At 43.5% G+C, this 23,206-nt stretch overlaps 2 protein-coding genes across 2 annotated transcripts in view; both read left to right on the top strand.

The window, feature by feature from the left end:
• Positions 1 to 5,981, top strand: part of LMF1 (lipase maturation factor 1) — a 263,087-nt gene extending 257,106 nt beyond the window's left edge. Inside the window, exons 19-20 of the mRNA XM_063345009.1 lie at positions 513 to 5,340; positions 5,844 to 5,981. The gene's annotated coding sequence lies outside the window, so the exon portion shown is untranslated. The remainder of the gene's footprint in view (positions 1 to 512; positions 5,341 to 5,843) is intronic.
• Positions 5,982 to 6,039: 58 nt separating this feature from the next.
• On the top strand, positions 6,040 to 20,476 carry LOC134520141 (uncharacterized). The gene is made up of 19 exons (XM_063345138.1): positions 6,040 to 6,173; positions 6,657 to 6,786; positions 6,949 to 7,042; positions 7,823 to 7,973; positions 8,352 to 8,514; positions 9,017 to 9,142; positions 10,868 to 10,930; positions 12,376 to 12,498; positions 12,929 to 13,084; positions 13,752 to 13,805; positions 14,080 to 14,297; positions 15,095 to 15,171; positions 15,345 to 15,455; positions 16,048 to 16,134; positions 16,995 to 17,102; positions 17,321 to 17,442; positions 17,662 to 17,784; positions 19,163 to 19,205; positions 19,400 to 20,476. Exons 1-19 carry the CDS (start codon positions 6,068 to 6,070, stop codon positions 19,475 to 19,477), a joined length of 2,133 nt encoding a protein of 710 aa, XP_063201208.1. The 5' UTR covers positions 6,040 to 6,067; the 3' UTR covers positions 19,478 to 20,476.
• The last annotated feature ends 2,730 nt before the right edge of the window (positions 20,477 to 23,206 follow it).

Below are 23,206 nucleotides of genomic sequence, written 5' to 3'. Positions count from 1 at the left end.
TGCGTGGCCTCAGTGGCTGCTTGCCATCCATGCTAAAGAAAATGGGATCTGGGCACCTCCTGACTCGGTCTAGGACTGGTAGGGACTTCCTCGTCCCCTGCGCAGCTCAGGCACACATCTCTTCCGGCTGGCCTGGCAGCATGACCATGAGCTGGGGCACCTCATGTCTTGGAGGAAGAGATTTGTTCTCTTTCTGTGCCGGGCTTGGGATGTGTTAGAAATAAAAGGGGCAGAGTCACAGCTTGGCCTGTTCTCCAGCCGATCGCTTGTCAGTGTGTGTGTTGTGCGAAGGCTGAGACTCCCCAGCGCAGCCACAAACCGACATGGCCCGTGGGCTCCCCGGAGGCATGAGGACAGCCCCCAGCCTGACCCGCTTGCTGCAAACTGTAATAAAATGTCCTGTGAGTCTGGGATCAGGCTGAAGTAACAAAACTCAGCTGTTCAGATGAGCCAAAGCCCACATTTGCTTTTGTTTTGATTTTTAAATTTTTTTTTCTTTTTCCTTGATACAGAGCTGGACGCATTTGAGAGCATGGACAGCAGGGCTGGGCTTCTTCCTGCCTTTACACCGGGGGGGGACAACCGTGCTTAAAAGCTGGAAGATGGGTGAAACGGCGGTGAGGAAAGGGTCAAAACACATCCCTCCGACTGCGAGCAAAAGAAAAATGTTGGCAGAGCAAACCTTGCCACAGGAATAAAAGGTTGTCCTTACTGTTCATATTACTCCACATGGGGTGAGTAAAACTGTCGGTCGGACTGAAGCGTCTGATATACAAAGGGGAATAAAAACTCATTAAAGGTCTAAAAGGAAACCCTATTAAAATACCAACGATAAAATGGAGGAGACTTGATCACCCTAGTGCTAGAGAAGTGTCAGGGTTTGAATGAACCTGACTTTTTTTTTTTTTTTTCCCCCCCCTGAAAGCAGAGGAAATGTGTTTTGTGGAAAGCCAGGTGGGATGAGGGGCAGGTAGAGTGTCAAAGAGCACTGATAATATTTCAGGGTCTCGCTAGGAGCCTGAAATACGAAGGGGATTTATTCGGCTTTCGGCAGGGAGGAGAGTGCTAGCAGATTTTTGAAGGCATTCCAACGAGGTTCATATTCATCTGTTTCTTAAATCGAGAGCTCTTGGCTGCTGCTGTGCCGAGGTAGGGCGCATCTCTACTTCTCCTCTCTCCTGCCCGGGACGCAAGCTGGCTCGTAGCCAAAGGCAAATTAGCGCCAGTGGGTCCTTGTGATTCTCCTGCCCTGGCCCGGCTGTTGTCCCCCAGAAAAGCCAACAAACCAGACCATTTTTACAGGGCCTGAAATACCCTGAGCACAGTCTTTCTCACGGCATCTCATTTCGACTTTATTTGGTCTTGGGGAAGGAAAGAAATTATGAGGGGAAAGAGCTAAATGAACCATTTTCTTTCAAGCATTTAAAAACCATGTTGTCCCGTGAGCACTGGAAGTAGCGAAGTCTGGTTTCCAATGGATTCGTGCCTCATGGTCGATGGACTTTTAAACCGAACTGGGGCTGCAACAGGCTTTCACCCCTTCTTAGACACCAGAAAAGCCACGTGGGGAAAAAAGACATGATGAATACCTCACCCAGAGCAATTCCTGCCTGATCAGCCACCCCAGAGTCCCCTTCTTAAGCATTTTCCCCTATGCAGAGTCACTGGTGTCTCATAATCATGAATGCTACCAAGGCTTTTCCATGGCTTGGGAATTTTTGTCCCATCTCTTCCTGGATTTGTAGTTTTCTGATCACGGTTGAACTCAGAGAAAACATAAATGGAGGGTTTCTCTCTCACACACAGGCAGATCTCTTATCGGAACACTTTTAGGAATGTGTTACCTTTGGGATTTCTACTTGCTGTCCCATTTGGTTGAAATGGGCACCAGAGTTCAGTAATTATCGGGGGTTGGGGCTGTGAGGGAAACATGCACTCATACATGGGCTATCACCACAGAAATCTCATCTCCTCACAAAATCAGGGTTCAAGTAAAAGCTTGTTTCTTATTTAGATGGAGGTAGAGAGCCACTAAGGCAGACCCTGTGCTGTTTTCCTTGCTCCGCTACTGTTTCTCTCCTCCTGCACAGTGAGGCAAGTTTTTTCTCAACTCCTCCTGTTGGATCCTGGGTTTTGGAGAACACAGATGGTTTTCTCCTATCTCAGCAACATCAGGATACAAACAGGGCTTGTCATTCACTCATACGCACGTTATAATCACGTAAGTCCTGCTGCCTTATGAAACCTGAGCAGAGCTGATTCCATACAGCAGACGACACTTTGTCAGCCCATTGCAATGCACTAGGAGGCACTTCAAAGATTATAGTGGGGAGGAACCCACCTTCATGTCACCATGGAAAGTTTGCCCATTAACAGAGGCAATGAATCTGCAGAGATGCCAAAGGTAGCTAGAAAAGACCACAGCTCTTTTCCCAGAAGCTCAGTTATAAGAATCTCTTTTACCGTTCCTGCACTGAACATCTTTTTTTTGGGCCAAACAAGCACAAGAGCCATGACATGAGTCAGCTGCGAGTGCCTGGAAAGACCTGCGGCACCTTGGTTGGGCTCAGCAGACTGATGGATTAGCACTTGTCCACGTGGAATTGTAGGTTTCAATCCTCAGAGCCTTTTCCAGTCAATTGATCTATCCCAAGCCTTTCATCAGGTACAAATGGGCCTTTGACTTTCAACAGAATGAAGCAGCAGTAAATACAAATGGGACGTGAAAAGTTTTTTTGAACGGACATTTTAATGGTCTGTTCGCTCTACAGCTCTGCTGTTGCGGTCAGAGAGAAATTCCCCTTCTACTTCAGGAGCTGGTGGATAGAAACCCATTCCTCCAGCCCTCGTCTGTTCATTCCCAGGGAGCAGACGTCTTCTGCATATTCATTTAGTGTCCCAACCTGGTCCAGACTGCTCCTCGTTGGGCCTCCTGGAAGTACCGATGTGGGTCCAGGATCTGGGACCACTGATCTGGGACCCTTCCATGCCTCTCCCCTGTAAAATAAACAAAGAGCGTGGCAGGGCTCTGGGGAGATGATGGGCACAGCCCCAACAGCCGGTAGCAGCTTTATTGATGCATGGTGTTGTGTCTTCCTTCCTTTATGTTACCCTCCAGACTGCAGCTAATTATTGTCTATATTCCACTCCTTTGAGGATGACAGATATCCCCAAATATACCCTCATCATCTTGATTCCCAAATCTCTATGGTTCCAGGCAGCTGACATACATGACCCCATGCTGCGCCAAGCCCCAGCAAACAGCAGCACAGAGTTCCCACTTCCTTCGCACAGAAAGGGGCAGAGACAGTGTTTTGAGACATTTCTAGCACTTTATGGGCCAGCTCTTGCCGGCCATTGAAATGGATTCAACGCCAGCATAATCACTGGTCCTCTCACTGTGACTGTGGGAGTCCACTAGAAGCTGTTTCTCTTTTTTATTTATCTCCCACAGCTTGTGGCTGGCTCAGGAGAGGGCGTTATGTTTGACTTATGGGCTCAAGGAGCAGGAGAGACATCTCTTCACCCTAAATGCAAAATACACTGACCTACACAATGAAGACCGCAAAGCAGGAGCCTATGATGTCAACTCCAGACCGTGAGCTTTGCTAGGTCTGGGCACGAAAACTGACATGGCAGAGCAGACTGAGCTCAGGCGATGTGAAATTTAACCAACATATTTTACACCCACACCACTAAAAATAGGACGCCGACGCCAACTCTTCATCTGGAAAGAGAGGAAACACCAGTGTTGCTGTGTTTTGGATGAGGCACAGCACTGAAGTCCTGACCATATTTAGCCATAAGATCATCTCGTAGGATTTCTGCATGAGAGCGGAGTTTTAGAAAAATTATTCTGGCCAAGTGCCAGTTCTGCCTTTATTATTTCTCCCTGCTATCTCAATACTTCATTTCATCACCTAAATTGCTGTGCTGAGTTACTCGAGGCTGCTAAAATGCTGTCATGCTACAGAGGCAACTATGTGAAGGAAATGATGTCTCTGCTGAAAGTGCTCCATACAGCTGAAATCAGGCCACCTATTTAGGTGTCGAGTTTAGATTTTTCATTGTAAGTACAGAAACTTGAAACATTTTGCCCAAATGTGTTGAAAGCTACAAAGACATTAAAGATTATTCATGGAATAAATATTCATTTGCAGGAAGACATTTTTTTTTAACGCATGAATATTTCAGGCAGCGCGTTGCAATGTGTGCAGCCGCTTACAGAAAAAGGTGATCATATTCCGGGTGCTATTTCAATAGTTCCTAATATTAACGATACCTGGATTGTACTTCATTTTTTATGATTTAATGGCAGTTTCTGCTTAAGTTCCTAGATTTTCCTTAACTAATTACTAGTAATGAAAAATTCCCTGAGGATTCGTCTTCCAATTCTTCCATACCAGGTTCTGCAACGCTGTCACTTTGCTGATAACTTTTAACCACAAATGCTATGTTACACTTGCTGCCTTGAACACCAGAAAAAAATGTCCTTATTTTATTCGCAACTCCTCTGTCCGCTTTTTCCCATAGAAAAAGCGATTACTTTGCCAACAGCATATTAATATATTGCAGCTTTACATCTTCAGCTTTCCGTGTTTCAGAATTTCCATTTTTGAGGTACTGTCTGTCTGGCCGGGTCCTGCCTGAGCCTGTGTGGAGCTCTGGTACCATCTAGTGTTACTGGGGAAATCCTGAACGGTGGCTGGACGTGGATCTCATGCGGGGTTTGCAGTAGGAAAAGCCTGTCGTGACAGAAAGTGGCGATTCAGGATTATTTGAAAACATTTCCTCCGCCAGCAGCCGCTATCCTGGCCATGGTGGCTCAGGATGAGCCCGTCCCAGCCTGACTGCGAGGGAAGCAACTCTCCCAGCTGCAGGAAAGTGTCTTGGGCCACTGAGCCAGGCGTGTGCGCAGGTTGTCACCTGTGGGGCCTGGGCCCCCAAGATGCACCCCAAAAGGAGACACAATGGGGCTTCGCCACCTCCCTCTTCCCCTCCTGCAGGGCCTCACGCACCAGAACGCCCCACAGGACCCTGCACTGACGCCGATTTCCCTCTCATTCCACAGCTCGCGGAGGATGAAGGGTTTATTTAATCACTTCTGCAGCCCCGCCGCTGAGGGAGCCGGGCCTGCACGGGGCGCACGGCCCTTGCCCTCACCAAAGATGGCGGCCCCGCCGCGGCTCTGCCACCCCGCTGTCAGGGCGGTAGTAGCGCGGGGAGCGTCACGGCGCGCACCCCTTTTCTGGGGTCGCCGCCTCGGAAGTACTTGTTGGTTCAAAGAGTGGCGGGTTTGAGCGGCTTGGTGGCGGCGGGAGCGGGGCCGGGGGCTGTACGGTGAGGGGGGGCGGCTGAGGGGAAGATGGGCAGGGGGCGGGGGTCGTGCTGGGAGGGGGTTGCGGGGCGAGGGGAAGCAAGTGGGGGGCGGTTGGTTGGGGTTAGGCCCGACTGGGGGCCCAGGAGGCCGTTGCGGGGGGGGGCGAGGCGAGGCCAGAGGCTTCGTGGGGCTTGGAGGGGGAGAGTCCAGTTGGTTGGGGGGCTGTGGGGGGAGAGGAGAGGGAGGGAAAGGGGGGGGTTATGGGCTGAGGGGATAGGGGTGCGCTTGTTTGGGGTTGGGGGCTTGGGAGTGCGAGGGGAGGGAGAGCAGATGGGTCTACGCTGGCCGTCTCCGGTGCCTCCAGCATTCAGTCTGCAAGGGACAGACAAGTTATCGTGAACAGCGATAGTTGTTATCATTAGATGGTTCTTTCAATGGTGGCCCCGCCAGAGGAATGCCAGCTCTCATAATTCTTTTCTTTTTCTTTTTTCCCTTTCTCCTGTTCCTACCCCCTTGTTTTTAGGGTTCTCTCTGTTCTGGATGGAAACGGCAATGTTTTTTGGACTGCTGACTGCAATAAGGGTTGAATGTTTCCATCCCTAGTATAACTTAATCAACATAGATGAAGAGTTTGGGTCTTGGAGAAATTTTTATCTTCCCTTCCTGAGGAAAGGACCTTCAAAGTGGGAACGATCCTTATGTCCTATTAGCTGCCAGGTAGTTCCTTTCCTTTGGAGTTCGGTAACCATGTGGACGTTGAAAAGAGAAGAGGAAGAGCAGAGCATAATCCTGATTAGCGATGATGAAGCCGAGAGCACGCTTGGGAATTCGGTTCTGTTGGTCGACCCATTGGGTAAGTACTGTGCTTTTGTTGTTGATGAAGTTCTGTAAAGAACTTCTGAAATAATCTAAAGTAAAATGTTATGTGAGATGCTTGAAATGTGTCTTTCTGCTGCTAGGAAAACAAAGTACTTCAAAAATAAATAAAAACAGCAGGAACTGCCATTATTTTGTAACTTTCAGGATTTCTTTGATGGTCGTACTTACCCAAAAGTATACTGCTGTTTAGTTACAAAATATTGCAAACTTAGCTGAGACTGGGCCTTTTCAATGCCAATTGGATCCTTTTTGATTACATTACCTCTCTTTAGCTGGTGTTTGGAAGTTTTTGTTGTCCCAGGCCTCTGTAGCATTCTTATTGGCACCCCATGCAATTACAAGAAAATGTATACCTTAAAGTGTTTTTAAAAAAATAAATGTCAATAGCTGGCTGAAGTTGTAATGAAGTTGTAGTCACCTTTATACTGATTTACACTGCATATTTTCTTTTCTGTAGAGAAGTCTGCCCTGGAAGAGATGAAATCTGCAGAAGTTGTGGATGAGGAATGTGAACTAATGGTTACTTTCTGTAAACAAGCAAAAGTGATGCCTCATGCAAGATATGACTGTACAATACACCCGTTTGAGTATGTTCAGTGGCATGGAGGTTAATATGGGGGTTTAATTTTCCTCATTTAGTTCATCTTGTCAAATAACCCTGCTAGTTTTTTAACAGCTGAAAGCAGAAGTAGAGTTGGATAAGCATGTAACTTGTTTCATAAATAAACTTCTGTTTTTCAACTTTGTAGGCGAACAGAATGTGATACATGCTCACCCCTTGGAAAAAATGCTGATATTTGTAATCAGTGCTACTGCTACATTTGTGATAAACTAGCTTCTGAGGTAAGAAGACCTGTAATCAAGAAATGCACAACTTTCAGTAAACTAAATTATTCAACAGTCTGTTTAAAAGAAATCACTCTTAAGCACACTAAAAGAATAAATGATAAGTGATCAATTATTTCAACGGTTTCTCTCCAAAATGTTGATATCTGTCTGCTTTGCAGTGCTAATGCTGTCTGGGTTTATTTCTAGTAGTCCATCCAGTTGTTGGGATAGACATTCACTTGGTTTAAGCAAATGTACCTCCTGTTTGCCTTAGGCATACCATGTGTTTGGTGGAATTGGATTACTGAATCGGACTGCTTCTCACTGCACAAGACAAATGTCAAACTTTTAGTTTTTCGTATCCTAAGGAGCAGGGGGGAGGCATTGGGTGTGTGGAATTTGTTTGGGTTTTTCTTGGAATTCAGGAAACTTTGAACTGTGAAAAAAGTTAGGGTCAATGTACAAAGATAGTTCTCTGCTACTGATTTACCATGGGGAGGGTGCCAGCCCTAAGTGTCTCTAGACTCTAGAACTTATTCAGGAATGAGCGTTTGTGGTTTGTTTTTTGTTTGTTTTTTTTCTTTTGAAGCTGTAGTCTTGAGGTATTGCCATATCGGCCTCTCGCCCTGGCTGTCAAAATACTTCACTGCAGCTTTGTCTAGCTGGGTAAAGGATGAAATGAATTTTAGTCGTTCTCATAGAGAGGAATTAACTTGTGTTGCTCAGCTGGAGAGAGAAAATAAAAAAAAATATAAAAAAAACCACTTTCCCTGTTTTTCACACTTTATGAAATAGTGCAAGAATTGGACAACCCCTTCCCTCTGTCACTGCAACGCACACAACAAAAGCAAATTCTGGAAGGACCAGCGTGACTTTGCCTTGGCTGGTGTTCTTGTAATGTTCAATTTGGAACTCACAGATATAGATGCAGACCTTCGGCATGGTGGTAAGCGTTATGCTCTCGTGCTGTCCTGAGACCTGTGGATCGCTGTGTCTACGCAGACTGTGGCTTGATGGACGGCTTGTCTAGTCCACAACTCTGCTTGCGAAGGCTTGGTGAATTTTTAAGGTAGCAGCTTACTGTTGCTACTCTCTTTCTGGGCCATGCTCAGACTAGACACAGGTCTGCAGGTCCGATTTGTGTACTTTTCTGTTGTCCTCCCTCTGAAAGAAGAAACAAAGCTTTCCTGGTCAATAAGATTGCATGTGAATAAATTGCTGAATATTTTAGATGGGGTACTTATGATTGTCTTTCTATTTCTTTTAGTTTTGAAAAAATTAAAAAAACTTGCACTCACAGTTTCACATCTGTCTGCTCTCTTAGGAAGTCTTCTAATAAAATTTATCCAGGAACTTTCTGTGGAATATAATAAGTACCTGGTTGGAGAAAGAATGCCTCCCACACAATATGAGTGTTTTTGTCCCCTAAAATTGCCTCCTGGGCAATGCAATATCTGCAGATCACGCAACATGGAGGTTGTATACAAGTAAGTGACAGCAGAGTTCAGCTGCTAGCAGTACATACTGGTCAGTGCAGGTTTGATTTCCTTAGTCAAGTGATAATCAGAATCATGGCACATGACGTAGCAGAAACATAGTTGAGAGAACTTACTTGGCCTGTGAAATACTGAAGTGCACTTGGATATAGTTAAAACACATCCTTAAATACATCTTTAAATACATCTTAAATACATTGTGTTAGACAGTTAATAATAGCCCTCATTATTATAACCTGGGAAAGCATGAAAATAAAGCCTGTATTTTTAATAATTTGTTTTTTAGGATGGAATTCAGCTTTTACTCAATGGTATGTGCCTTTAAAATGCTTAAAGTAATGCTTGTGCAAATACCTTTTCACTATATTATAGATGCTTTTCAAGGAAAGGCAAGTCAATTTGCGCTCAAACTGTAGAATGGTCATAATTGCCGTTTGTTTACGAAGTACATCATTACAGACACTTTATCTTATAGACTACTTAACTTTCTTAGGTATTCTGGAGTTTTTGCCCTGGTAACAAGATTTTTAAATCAGGCAGAAAGAGAGAGTCCTAAAGCTGCTGCCGTCATGTTGCTGGGAGCAGCTAAAGAGGTAGCACTTCATAAAGACCCTGCTTTGTAAGTATCCAGTTCCACATCTCATGCATCATCTTCATTTGCTTCTGTCCTGGTTTCAGCTGCGATAGCGTTAACTTCCTTCCTAGTAGCTGCTGTGTTTTGGATTTAGTAGGGGAATAATGTTGATAACACATATTGGTTTAGTTGTTGCCAAGTAATGTCTACAGTCAAGGACTTTTTCAGCTTCCCATGGAAGCTGAGGGGGAGCACAGGTAGGACAAGCTGGCCAAAGGAATGTTCCGTGCCATGGGCGTCATGCTTGGCAGAGAAAGGGGGTTGGCTCAGGGGCAGGGATTGGTGAGAGTAATTGGTGTTGCATCACTTTATTTGTATATTCTTTTACCATTATAATAATTACTTTTTTTCCTCTTCGTTACTGTTCTGTTAAACTATCTGTATCCCCACCCATGAGGGGCTTTTTTCCTCCTTTTTTACTCCCCTACCCTTTTCTCCCTCTTCTCCCTGCCCTACTGGGAGGAGGAGGGGGGATGTGAATGGCTTCATCGTCCTAGTTGCCAGCTGGGGTTAAACCATGACAGCTCCTCAAAGGGAGGAGACTATGTGAGAGAGTTCTGGTTCTCCATGTATTAAGGGTAAGGACAGTGTAAAGATCACAGTCCTGGCTGCAGCACAATGAGAGAAAAATGAGTACACTTGAGGGAGAAATGAGATGGGTTATGGGGAGGGATTTTGGGGGAAAGAGAAGGTTAAAGGCTGGGTGTGAGAGGAAGAAGTTAAGTGGGATTGAGTCATGAGGAGGAGAGATGCCCAACAGGGGGAATGAATTTGAGATGGGAATTGGGAGGAGGGAGGGTGACAGACAGCAGATAATGGCAGGTGGGGTTAAATCCTCAGGAGAAGGTACAGGGGCAGGGGAGCTTTCCTGAGAGGAGAGTGCACAAGCTGCATTGTGTGAAGAAACATCTGCTTTTGACCTGGAAGGGAGGGAGGGAGGATGTGATGTTCCTTGGGTAATAAGTTTTAGATGATTCCCATAAGTCTGGACCTGTCAGCTGGAAGGACTGCACGATAAATAAATAAAAACAGACTTTACATACTTCAGTCTTTATTACTTGTGCTGGTTATTTTCTTGTTTATATTGTGGCTGTTTCATGCTTGGTTACTGTCTAGCTTGAGCAAGGTCCTAGAGCTTTGTTTTGCAAAACTGAAATATTTTGGGGCTTAAATTCAAGGCTTTTTATAAAGGAGAAGTAAAGGTGGCCTGAGTTGGTTCAACAGGCCAGAAACAGCAGTTCTGCAGTTCTTTCTGGGGAACTGGCAAGGTTTGCAAGGAGCAAGATCAATACATTAATTTGGGTAGGTTTCTCTTCGTATGCTTATTATGAGTCCTGTAGCATTCATTGTAGTTGCAGGGGATGTGGCTTGGCCCTCTCATGGGATGATGATATACAGCCTTTCAGAGGCCCTGGAAAAGCAAAAACGTGCCCACGATGGTCTAATATGGCAGGTTAGAAGGTTTGGTACCGCTTTACTCTGCATGGGGGAGGTATGCTTCAGTTGGTTAGGTACTGCTGTAAAACAGTGTTAATTCTAGAAAGTGTTGTATACTTTGAGCACTTGTTTCATCTGTTTAGAATGACTTTTATTAGCATGATAGCTCCCAATGCCTTTTAAGAAAAAAGTATTTTCTTTAACAGCTGAGTATAGAAAAGGCAGAGAAAACAGCCAAACGTTAATTAATGCTTTTTTTTCATCCCCTCTTAGAAGCTGGCAGAACCTTGATCATACTGCTTCATTAAGGATTGCTGTCCCTTGTCTCTTGCAAAGGTAAGACTTGTCTTATCATGTGATGAGATGGCAATGGAATGGTTGCTGGCTGCAAACTTTCTACTGGCATTTAAAATGCATTTAAATTACTTCTATTTCAAGACATAAAGAAAAAAAGTAAATGCTTTAGCTCTTAAAAGCCAAAAGTAAACTCGCACAGGTGTATAATCATATGGTTCTGTAGCATCAGGAACTCCTACTAATCAGGGAACAGGACCCCACTGTACTGTCTTAAGCTTTCTTGGAGTAGAGCAAGAATAGCCTACTGCTGCCTGCGTGTGGACTGCAGATGGGTAGTTAACAGGCAGAAGAATTTAAACAAGATGCACCAGCCAGCCTAATGGGCAGGGATTTGAGGATGCTATCACGTTCTACAGTTGTATCCTGCAAATCAGGATTTTTTAGAAGCTCTGTGTAATGCTGGTCCCTTTCTGGGAAGGACAAGGGCAATACCTTCCTTATTTAGAGCCACATAAACACTCAAACCTTCCTCTGTTCCCTCAAAGGAGAATAACTCAATGGGGAACTCAAAGCCAAGAAGATGGATTACTTTTTGACTGTAGTCTAGGAGTGTTCTCTAAGACCAGACCAGAAAGTGGTGTCAGGTAGCTACTTGTGGTTATTAAGCCAAAGAGTAAATAGTGACTGTTAAAGATCAAAACAGCAGCCTTGTACTGTTTGTACTCTACTGGGATGGAGTAGTCAGGGATGTAACATAGTAAAGTTCCCCCAGAGGCTACTGAATGAGGACATCTAGCTCACTTGGCTTAATTCATTTCTCATTTTAGCTTTGTATTTCACCTTTAACCCGCAATTCACTTGCAACAGAAGGTTAATGAATTAAGAATTAACTTTTTTCAGGAACGCTTAAAAACAATTATATATTCTCACCTCGTATTTGAAACTAATGAAAGGTATAACCTAAATCCTCTATCAGTTTTCATTTTAAATTACTATTCTTGAAACTTTTTTTATTTCTTGCTTTAAAAGAACAGGGAAAAGAATTTTTTGCCTCCCTTGCCCGGTTTTAAAGGAGTAATCTCCTCTTTGTGTCAGTGTGTTATCTCCAGTGTTCAGTTAAGACAAAAATGGCTTCACTAGCTTTGAAGCTGCTCGGGTTGATGGGGTTGCTTTTTGGGCTCATCATATGTTTCTGCAGAGTTTTTGCATATACTCACGGAGGATCTTTGTTTTAAAACTTAAGACCACAGAACCTTGTTTTCACTGTTTAAAAATAACAAAAGAGCAATACTGTTACTAACTATAAATCCTAAAGCACAAACTTAATATAGATCTAAACTGCCTCTGACATCTAACAAAAAAAAAATAAAAAACCAAACCCCAAACTTCTTTAGAAGGGTTTCACATAGGATCAAAAAAAAAGACACAACAACTAGTAATTCACCTGATTTTAAAAGATTTTTTTTTTTCTTTTCAAAACATAGGATTACAACACAACTTCAGAGGATGCTGGTGTTGTGTGACTTTCCAAAAAGTTTGTATGAAAAGTTTGTAAATTTTTTTCAGTCCATCTCACTTCCATGTCACTGTTTTGGCTTCTCAAATAGGTATGTTCTTTGATTTTTGTTTACAGAATATATTTGTATACAGCTGCCTGAACTGAAAACAGCTGTAGAATGTTTCTTTCGTTGATAGTGTTAGGTGTGAGCATTTTATAAGAAGATTTCAGTATTAGCCACTTTGTATTTGTCCTGTCCTTACAGGAACAGTTGTTCGATGCTGTGGCTAAGCATAAGATGGTGTTCTAATTAAGCAGGTGCTCAAACTCCTTTACAGCTTTACAAACTTCCTTTACAGAAATGTGAGAATGTTGTCCATATAGCTTCTTTTCTTTTTTTTTTTCCTTTTTTTTTTTCTCCCCCCTAGAAGTGAGTAAACCTCAAAATATTTTATTGGTAAATCATGTTACTCAAGGGAAATAAATTGTGGTGTACAACCAAAACATGGTTAAAAATGACTTTGTTTTTGTACTTCCAGCTTGAATGTTGTGCCATGGGACCACGTGTTACTGACCACGGTTTTAAAAGGCCAGAACATCACTGGTCAAAGAACACAGAAAGGAAGAAAAGTATTTCTGTGGGAAGTGCTCCCAGTTATAGAGGCTCGAGTGGAGAAATTAATAGACAAAGAGAAGTAAGATCAGTTTGGTCTTGTTTTGGATTCTTCTTTTTATGAACTCAATTTTCACATTTTGCATGGTATTGACTGTGGTATAGTGTTTTCCTAACATCTGCAGGAGTTTCATGTAACGGGGAAACATACAAAACAAAGGCACATTTGAAGCTCTTCATGCCTGTTACTTCTTATCAACAAGGCCAGTAGCTTTTTGAAGTTTTTTCAAAGCAGAATCAAGCCCTTTGAACACTTCAGGACCAGAAAAGAATGTTGAAGTGGATAATTTCTTTGTTTCCATAACCCCAGTAGGTTTTAGATGTTGATGTTTCAAACAAATTCTGTTCATCAAAAGGTGACTAGATGGAAGACAGCAAAAAGGTGCGTTCTGGTCTCTGGATCTTCAGAAGTCTGTATTCAAAAGAATACAGTAAATTTAGACTTAAATTACAAGGCAACCTCATGTTTTATTTTGACAGAGAACAGAGAGAATCTGTGGAGAGCGTCTTGGAACTTATTTCCAACTGTCTCTTTCTGCCAGTTGTATTTCTGTCCCATTGTGCAATGTCTCTTGTGTGGGAAGATCTACTGTTTTGCTTCATGAATTGTAGTAAATATTTGATTGACCTGTATATAGCTTTGCGCTTCCTTCCTCTTCCTACTCACCGTCTTCCTTTTTTCTCTCCAGCTATAAAGAAGTTGTTCGCTACCTGAGAGCTGTGAAATGCAATGATACCAAAGGGTAAATAGCTTTTTTTTTTCCTTTCCTTTTTTGTTTAATTGTTTCTTTGCCTGAAGATTGTGTCCCAGTCTGTGTTTCTTCAATGTGTAATAAACCGGCAGAATGAAAAGCAGTAGGATTTTGGCAGCTGTTTGCTAAGTGAAAGCAGTGCTGCTTTGCAACTAACTTCTGCCTTGTTGGATGTAACTTACTGGTGGTCAAGCATAATCAGATCTATACATTCCTATGGTAAAACTTTCATGTTAATGAAAATCAAATATTCATTTCTTTCTAGGTTAAGAGACCTTCGGGATAAAATCCCATTTTATTTGTGTAAAACTGGAGACTTCCTTGATGCTGCGCATTCGCTGTTGTTTCCTGTCAATAGCCTCGCGTGCTGTGCTGCCTGCCGGTTATCGCCTTTGCAGTTTGAGGTCTACCTGAAGATGTTCAGAACAGGCAGTGTCCCCACTGGAAAGGATATGCTAGACCCTGGGCCGTGGATCAGAGTGGGCAAGTGTGATTTCTTGCTTACATATGTTTAGAACCTTACCTAACTACAGCTTTTACTTTTTCATTAATTCTGGTAATATTCTGAGGGACTTTGAACCATACTATAAATTGTCTGGACTAAAGCATGGTACGTAACACTGGGCAGGAAGAAAGTCTTTATATTTGAGCGTGAATTTGTTTAGTACACTTCACACAAAGAGCTGGTTTTGTCAGCTGTGAAGCTGTTTTGCTGAAAGCAACCTATTAAATGAAAATACAAAGCTCTCTCTTACATCACGGCATTTCCAGTGGCAGTGTGTAACTTAGCCTTGACCTTGAGAATAAAAGCTTCCTGATAGAAAGGATTTCACGATCTGTATATTGCGTTCTGTCATTAGTTTAGCCACTGGTAACTGTGATCATCTGTCTTGGTGCATTCTACTTGTCAAAGTGTATTCTGAAATGAAAGATGTATTTTGGAGGTGTTCAGTGACTAGTAGAATTCTTAGGCGTATGGTACTGACAGTGTGTATCACACTGTACTTTGGTGTGATGTATGTAACGAAGGCTGTTCTGCGATGGCTTAGTCTAAATTGTATTCAGTTCTTTGCAGCTTTCTGGAATAGCGATTTACGGTTGATGTTTTTCTATTCAGAGCCTACAAAATGTTGTAAAATAGCTGTAGACACTTGTTTGTTTCTTTTTGTTAGGTTTCTATAGAAACGTATCTGTAACTAAGTTAATGTCTTGTTTGTTTTCACGCTCTATAGTTAATCAGGGAATATAAGATATGTTTTTGGATTTTCTTCTTCTTGCAGGGTCTCCCTTGAAAGATGGTGTTCTAATTAAGCAGGCGCTCAAACTCCTTTACAGCAATGTGTCACTATACAGAAATGTGAGTCTGTGTTAAAACCATTTCTGTGCCCATCAAGTGGTTCTGTATATTACCTGTTTTGTCCAGTTACTTCTTTAATGCAAGGATTTACTATCAGAACGCTTTTCTCTCTGAATAGTTTACACCTCTGAACGGATTTGACTTTGTAAAACGAATGTTCTGCTGTGTTTCAGTCTAAATGCTGGAGTTGCCTCATTATGATCTTGGGTAGTAGCAATTTGCTGGAAAAAAGTGGGCACCTCCATCCCATCTCCTTGAAAGAGCCACCGCTTGACTTCCAAAAGGTAACTGAAGCAGTACTGGGAAATGGGAGAACCTGTTCTCTTGGGTTTATACAAGACTCCGTTTGACATGGGCATTGGCTCATTCTTCTAAATACTGAGGTGAACTTCACAGTGCCTCATCAAATACTCTTGTGGTACGTGCCAAATGTAACGCTCCGCGAAATGTTGTGATTCAGGAGTGTTAAATGCAATAGTAAACAGATTAACGCCGCTTGCAGCCCAATGCCTAATACTGGTTCTATAGCTTTTAATGAGGTGGATCAGTTAACAAAATGGATAGGAAAGCAGTTTAAGAAAAATGTGTTCAGGTGGTCCTAAAGAATCGGTATCTGGATGTTTTCTTCACAAGAACAGAAATAGCTGCCTGCTAAGCATAGTAGGTTAAAACAAAGAAGTTATGTGATACAGTTTGTTTAGTGCCGTAGAGCCTCAACTTTCCCCGAGTATGGCATTGAATAGTCAACCTCATCTGTAAATAATGCTGAAAAAATAAGTGAAAGCACAATTAAGAATCACGTTGGGCACTGTTTGAGGTTCGTAGAATATCAGGACATCCTTCCCCTTTATATGTGACTCATTACTTCTGTTTCAGGAGGTACTCGCTGCCAGTGGTGACCTTTTGGAGGAACTGAAGGCAAAAATTAATGTTTCTTTACCATCTGCAATTTTCTCCCCTCATGTAAGTGTGCAATGAGGAAATTTACCGGGTTTTTTTATTGTGCTTGAAAATACAGCAGTATTGAACACAGGTGGATTATTGTGAAAAGCTTTTAAGAGGGGCCTTGAAGGTTTTTTGGGAGGGAATCAGTGTAAGACTGTTCTTAGCACAGTCTAAAGGCTAGAGCAGATATCTGAAGGTAATGAAACTATTATTTGTCTGATCTATATATGTCTGTTCTGCTCTGACCGTCTTCGACCTAGGGTAAGTCTTACTTTACCACTGTCCATATTTATGCATTTATAAAGTGGGAGGGTTGGTAATAATTGATTCTGTCTTCTCCCAGGGTACTCTTGTGTCGTTTGGTTCAAACTGGAGACTGTCCTTTGAGACTTGACAATGTGTTTGTCTCAAAACTCAGGATTTCTAAACTTGTTTTGAATGACGAGTTTAAGTGTAGTGGAATGTTTAATGACGGCTTGAAATGTGTTCTCTATTAAATACAGTCAGTACATCTAAGGCGTTATCTTATTCTTTTTTACTTCTTTTGAGGAAATTACATTTAGCTTAGTCTCCAAATATGTGACTACTGGGGCAGAATTTCTTTTTCCCCTTAATTCTCTTTCTATGATGGTGTGAAACTTCATGTTTCTGTGAGGACTTTGAGAGCACCAGGTGAAACATGCTATATAAATAGAAGTACCTGTTCTGTTCTCCACTCCTTTGGTCTTCATAAGACTCTTGTGGATGTCGTGTCTGACATCCAACCTATCTGATTGGAATGGTAGTAACTTAGTGCTGATTAAACTGGGTACGAAATGCAATTAGTGGGCAAGTGGGCTTTTAAATATACGTCGTCTTGTTGATTTCTCTTCCTGTAGTTGCACCATGAGGCTTATCTTATTCTCGCAGTGCAAGCAGTACAACAGATGCTTTTTTGTGATCTTCCATACTTGAATTCCTTCTTAGAGATAGCCCTGGCTTTTGGGGTAAGTCCTAGATACTGATTTCTGTTCTAAGAGATTAAAGCAAATTATATTTAAAATCTGTATAGCATCAGCTTGGAGTTTTTAGACACATTTAGCTTGGTTTTGTTCCCCTTTAGCTTTGCTGACCTTTAATTTATTCTCTTTTTTAAGAAATGTTTGGCAATTAGATTAAATCACTGGTCTCTTTTTTTTTTATATTTTTTTTTTTCTCTTCCTAGAATAACTTTTGGGCTCTGAGGCTGTTATTGGACCATCTTTCCTATGAAGAACACATTCTCCATGGCATTGTCAACCTGATTTTGAGAGACCTAAATTGTCAGAAAGGAACAATGCTAAAACTGTGAGTAAACACTTGCTCCCCGCAGTCTGTTTGTTTACGGAAACAGTCAGAGCAGTCCCACGGGAGTAGCGTTTAGCAGAGATGTAATCCTTAGCTCTTTGAAACCAGCCAGACCAGTGCTTTGGGTAAGTCAAGAATGCAAATAAGATGCTAGGAATCACTAGGAAAGTCACCTTTGTTGAACAGCTGTGTTCTGTTTCCTGGTTTTATACCGCTTAGGTGGCAAAACCTTGGTCCCCAGTACGTGGGTGAATTCCTTTGCCTGTTCCTGACGTGCAGGCATAAGAAGATGCAATCCATTGGCCTCTTCACCCTGAATATTATTACAGAGAACCTGCATTTGTAAGTGTGAATCTTCATCATAGCCAAACAGAAAATCATTGTGTTGCAAGACCGATGGTAGTTTTCTCTTAATTAACAGTCTTAACTCACAACTCATCTTGTTTTTTATTCTTCGCTGTTATTAGCAGTGGTAAAGATACTGAACTTGATGTTTTGGGTAGATTTGAAATTGTTCTATGTTACCTGTTGCAACCAAATGGCCTTCTCACTTCCCAGTGCCCAATGTTGTGAAAACACATTAACTGCTCTTGGCAACCCTGACCAGTCATCGAGATTACATATGGTACAGTCTCGTTCTGTTACTTAACTGTCATTGTCATCAACAACAACCAAAACCCCTTAATTGGGACATACAGCAAAGTAGTTACTGGACTCTAAGGGGGCATAATACTGCATAAAACTTATTTAGGAAAAATAGTTGAAAGTAACTCAAAATATATATTATTGTGTATCTACAGATGTCAACGTTACTTTTAAACTTGTAAGAAAGTTGTAGATCCCTGCCAAAAACTTAAGATTCAGGGATATATGTGCAATGTAACGCAAGCTGAGGACAGCATGAGGTTTGTGCCTCTCGTTCTTATCCCCTTTTTAAAAAGGAGAGAGACCACATGCTCTGCAGGAGCACAGACCTTCAGTGGGTGGGGAAAACGGAGTTCTGAAAAAGTCTGACTCCTTAGATTTTGATTACCAATCATAATAAAACACTGATGTATCGCTTTTGAAACCACTGGCTGTTAACAGTCCGTGCTCTCCTGTGTCATGCAGTGAAAGCGCTTTAGGTTTTAGTGATAGACTTTAATGTATTGGCGTAATAGTTTTAAAATGAATTGACTCTGTGGTTGTATACCGGAAGACAGAGTAATTGCCTGCTCTGGCACTCTTCATTCACACGTGGCTGAGGGCGGCAGAGTAATGTTGAGAATTCACCTTTTAGTAACCGTCTTAAGTGGAAATCGTGGACGTGTAAGTTGACCTTCTTTGTGAAATGCTTCTGTCTGTTTCTTCTCTCCAGCCTTTGCCGCGTGCAGCTGAGAAAGTAAAATACCTAATTTCACTTAGTTGTGGATGAGTTAAGCTGTGTTTAACAAATTTGCAATTCCATTAATTGTCTTTTTTTGTTTTGTGGGGCTTTACGGTATGCTTTAGCGGTGATCCAAGAGAATCTGGTGAAATCCTGTTTCTTTTGATCTATCTTGGTCTTAGTTATTTTACTGTACATCTGATGCTGAAACCTTCTCCATTTGGAAGCTAAAGTGGATTTGTTGGATCAGCTTTCTTGTAAAGCTTGGAGTAATGCGAAACTCGGAGCGGCTGAGACTGGGTGCAGGTCTGTCGCCATGAGAAAATGGATTAAGAATTTCTGTCTGTTTTTCAGGTGTCCGTGGGCAAAGCATCTTTGCAACTTCTTTCACAATGCGGTGAGTATCTCTGTATTTTAGAATTTAACAACAAAGCATATCAGTGACAACTATATTACTTACCAAGTAGATATTTAAATATATCATTTGATACATCATGTATCAAATATATGTTATGTCAATGTCATTTATTATAACACTTATTATAAAAATTACTGAAGTATACTAACTAATTTTTTTTTTCCTCTGCCCAGGGATTAAGGCACCTGCCCCTTGGCACCACGGCTCATCAGGAAGTCTCGAAGTTCATAAACATTTTTGAAAAACTGTAATTTGGCAAAATCCTCAGGAATGTTTTTCAGCTTGCCTTAAACTGAAAAATCTCTTCCTGGAGTCCCTTGTATTCTGCTGTGGTTGTCATCTCGGAACACGTTCAGCGAAAAACTGACTTCAGACAAATAAAAAAATGAGATCCCGGGCTAAGGTGGTGAACAGTGGCTGTACTTCAGGAGTCGTGTTCTGGAAATTTCCTCCTTTGCAGGCCCATGTATTAAGCAGTTGTTTAAAGAGGTAGCAGGTTTAAGCATGTGTGTGTTTGTTTTAAAAAAAAAAACAGTCTACAGAGCGGTGCTGATCGGAGGGGGAGCGAGGGGAGAGTGACGCGGATGAAGGAGAAAGCACCACAGGCCTTTACTTCTGTTGAGTTGCACGGCCGCGCTGTGGGCGAGGTGTCTGCAGCAGAACAACAGCTGAGAGCGCAAACGTTTGAAAAAGGAAAACTGGCGTACAACGGTGTGCATCAAAATGCTGTTTGCACATCCATCCTCTTTTGTTTCGTGTATAACTATAAAAATTAAACCCCTCTTGAGGCTGAAGGACGTTAACTTTCTAACTTCAAGAAACCAGATTCAGGAAGGTGTAATGCAGCAAACAGCTTGGTTTGTTTGTAAATAAAATAAAAATCGGGGTTTCAGGGTTTTCCAGTTGTGGGGCTTTGTTTTCTGCAATAGGTGACTCTTAGACTGGTGCGGGTGGTTCTCTGAGTTTCCCACATCCTTATTATAGTGGTAAGTTTAAGAGTTAACTTTTGACTGTGGAGGTAGAAATAGGGAAATACTTCTAGCCTGGTTTGTACTCTTCTCTGCCCGGCTGTGATACCTGTCAGCACTGGTTTGGCAGGTGGGGGGGGGAATCTTAATATGTGGTGAACTGTATTTTGCACATTTAAGGCTTTCAGTGGCTTTTGCTGCTTTTGTTATCCTAAATAAGGTATGCTGTTGTTCAAGTTTTCCACAAAAATGTACATGTTAAGTAAAACTCCGTAGAAATTTTGTCGTAATGTTGTCAGTTCTGTTTTGGCGGGTGTGGGATTTTTTTTTTGTTTTCTAAGCAGTTGCTGTACCTTTATCTCGTGCTGTCCAAGTTGAGCCAGGACAGGCGGAGGTCAGCGCAGTCCCCTGATCCTCGGGAATCTGGTTCTGCCGACTGTTGGCCACGTGGTGTCTCATTCTGGTCTCTGCTCCTGAAGATGCACTGTGGTGCTCCATCGTCATTTCCAAGAGAGGTGTTTCTTACATGTTCCTAATAACATGCTCTTTCTCATCTCCTCTACCTGAGTAGCAGCAGGTCCCCGTTCCTCTTACGCCTGAGGGGGAGAAAAGAGGGGGAAGGAAGCTGCAAACTAACATGTATGTGTGTTCTCTGCTTTGTGCTGGTGTACGAGCTTCCCTTCCCGACCTGTGGTCTGGCCTGTAGCGCTCCAAGCGCGCTCCCAGCATCCCAGAGGTTGGGCAGCTGCCTGCCCGCCCGCAAGGATCCTATTCTGAACTCTCTAAAATAATCCATTCTGCGAGGCCCAGGGCAGGCTAACGGTAGGGTGTTACGTTGTGCTTTGTCACTTTGCTGTGGGTGTAAAAAAAAGACACCAGCAAAGCCCTGTAAGCACTGGCATCAGGTTGAACTTGGACTGGGCATAGGCTTCAGTGTCGCCCTGTTTGGTGCTGGGGGCAGGAGGGAGAGGGGGCAGGAGGGAGAGGGGGCAGGAGGGAGAGGGGGCAGGTGAGGGCAGGAGTTCTGTTACCCCTTCAACCTTGGATTTACCATCACAAGGAAAGGCTAGGAACTGCTTATTTACTGTAAGTAAATAGCACATCTATTCATTATTTATCTACTTCTGAATTTTAATGATTTATAGCAGCCCCTATAGTGAGGATTATGCTATAGGTAATGATAAAATCTTTTATGTATGAGGAAAATCTGCACTTGACCTGGGGTATGGGTTGGACAGACAGGTATAACCGTTACCAGCAACCGCAGTAGAAAACATCTTCCCGGTACCCTGGGACTATGCCTAGTATAACCCCAAAGGTAAAGCGAAGGCTGATCTCGTCTTTACTCCAGGTATAATCGAGACGAACGGAGCTCATTAAAAATTGAAATGCACAGTTCGGAGAGGAAAATGGGCCTCCAAATATTGTATTTTAGCAAAGAGAACTCTGCTGTTTTAGCAAGTATGTGTACGGCTGCTACTGCCAAACAATAAATAGAACATTTGCAAGTAAGTGCCTGTATCGAAAATAAAGTTTCATCTGAAAATAGTGAAAATGTCTTATGTTCTTAAAGTCGGGAAGGGGAATAAGATCATCTAGCCCAGGAGCTTAATGTACCTGTGGGCCAAGGGCCTGCTTGCGGTCAGCAGTTGAGCGGACCTCTTCTGAGTCTGTGCGTCACCATTGATTATGAAATACATTGCTAACAAACTAATTGTTTACAGGCCAGAGGGCGGGGGGGAGTTCTCAGTATAATATTTAAGAACAAATGAACAACCTCCCCCCCTCTGGTGCTGCCAGTAACCCTGCGTGGCTTTTCTAGCTCTGCTCCAGGGGGGAACGGTGATGCGCGTCCCACCAGGGTCAGCTTGGACAAGGAGGCTGAGATCATCCTGCGCCTGGGTAGAGAAGCTTTGCCCCCTCGCCCACCTGGGGGTTTGTGGATTTAGACAATAACATGGTCGGGGGGCGAGTTCACCGCCACCAAACACGCTGCCTCTCTGCGTTACGCCTCCCAGCCTCGGCTGCTGCAGGGGCTGGGGCAGCGCTGATACCGTTTTTACCAAGGACACTAATTAACCTGCTAAATGAGTTTATCCCTTTGGAGTGCGCACCAGAGAACTGAGTTATCTAAAATACCATCCCAAAGAGAGCCGTAATTAGCAGCCAGCACTGAGGGCAGACCCCAGGCTTCCCAGGGAGGCCTTGGCGAGGCGGTGGGGGCTGTGGGCTCGTTGCCGGTGTGGTCCCTCAGCCCGGACAACATCCCTGCGTCCTGCGCAGCGCAGCACCAGGCTGTTCGTCACACAGAGCATCCCCTTCCCGGCATGGAAGGGGGAGAGGTCCTCTGCTCTTGGACCTGCTCCTGGGTAACGTGGGGGCAGCAATAAGGATTGGGATGCAAGTCGCTGCACGGCCACCCTGGGGCACAAAGAAGTCGTGTTGCCCCCGCCAGCTGCCTGCCAATCCAAAAATACGCAGTTTTAATAACTGGACTTAGCAAAGTAAAAAAAAATAAAAAACAGCTCGTTGCTGGCTGCCAGATTAACAGATGGCTACAAGCATTAATATTGCAAAACTTCAGGAGTTCATAATTCTTTAATCTACAAAGCCCGCGGGGGTAGCTAATGCGGGCCCTGCAATCTGCCGTGCTGGGGGCTGCCACCCGCCCACCCACCCACTGCCACCGCGTCCCTCCCGGACCCCCCGAGGGATGGGTGGATGGACCTTGGTCCTGCCAGGCCAAGAGACGGCTCCCCACTGCCTCCCAGGAGCCGGCTGCTGGGCAGACGCTGCCTGTCAGGGGGGGGGATGAGCTTGATGAATCCCCCCAGACTCAGAGCTGGTGTCGGTGGCTCCTAAATTCCCTGGCTCTGCCGGCCCCGCTCAGCCCTCGCTGCCATCAGATTGCGGAACATCCACGGAAATCCAATAACCCGTCTCCAGTGTCATTTTATCGTTAAACCCAAGCCTTCCCCATAATTGTTTGGGGGCAGCGCGGGGAGATTACGA

This window comes from Chroicocephalus ridibundus, chromosome 8 (assembly GCF_963924245.1).
Source record: "Chroicocephalus ridibundus chromosome 8, bChrRid1.1, whole genome shotgun sequence".
Classification (NCBI taxonomy): Eukaryota; Metazoa; Chordata; class Aves; order Charadriiformes; family Laridae; genus Chroicocephalus; species Chroicocephalus ridibundus.
This window is presented reverse-complemented; position numbering and strand designations above follow the sequence as displayed.

What these genes read in the sequence shown, in the direction of transcription:
- LOC134520141 (XM_063345138.1), top strand. Translation starts at nt 6,068, where the DNA reads ATGTGGACGTTGAAAAGAGAAGAGGAAGAGCAGAGCATAATCCTGATT. An exon ending in TCTGTTGGTCGACCCATTGG is followed by an intron (nt 6,174 to 6,656) that starts GTAAGTACTGTG and finishes TCTTTTCTGTAG; the next exon opens with AGAAGTCTGCCCTGGAAGAG. An exon ending in CTTCATAAAGACCCTGCTTT is followed by an intron (nt 9,143 to 10,867) that starts GTAAGTATCCAG and finishes ATCCCCTCTTAG; the next exon opens with AAGCTGGCAGAACCTTGATC.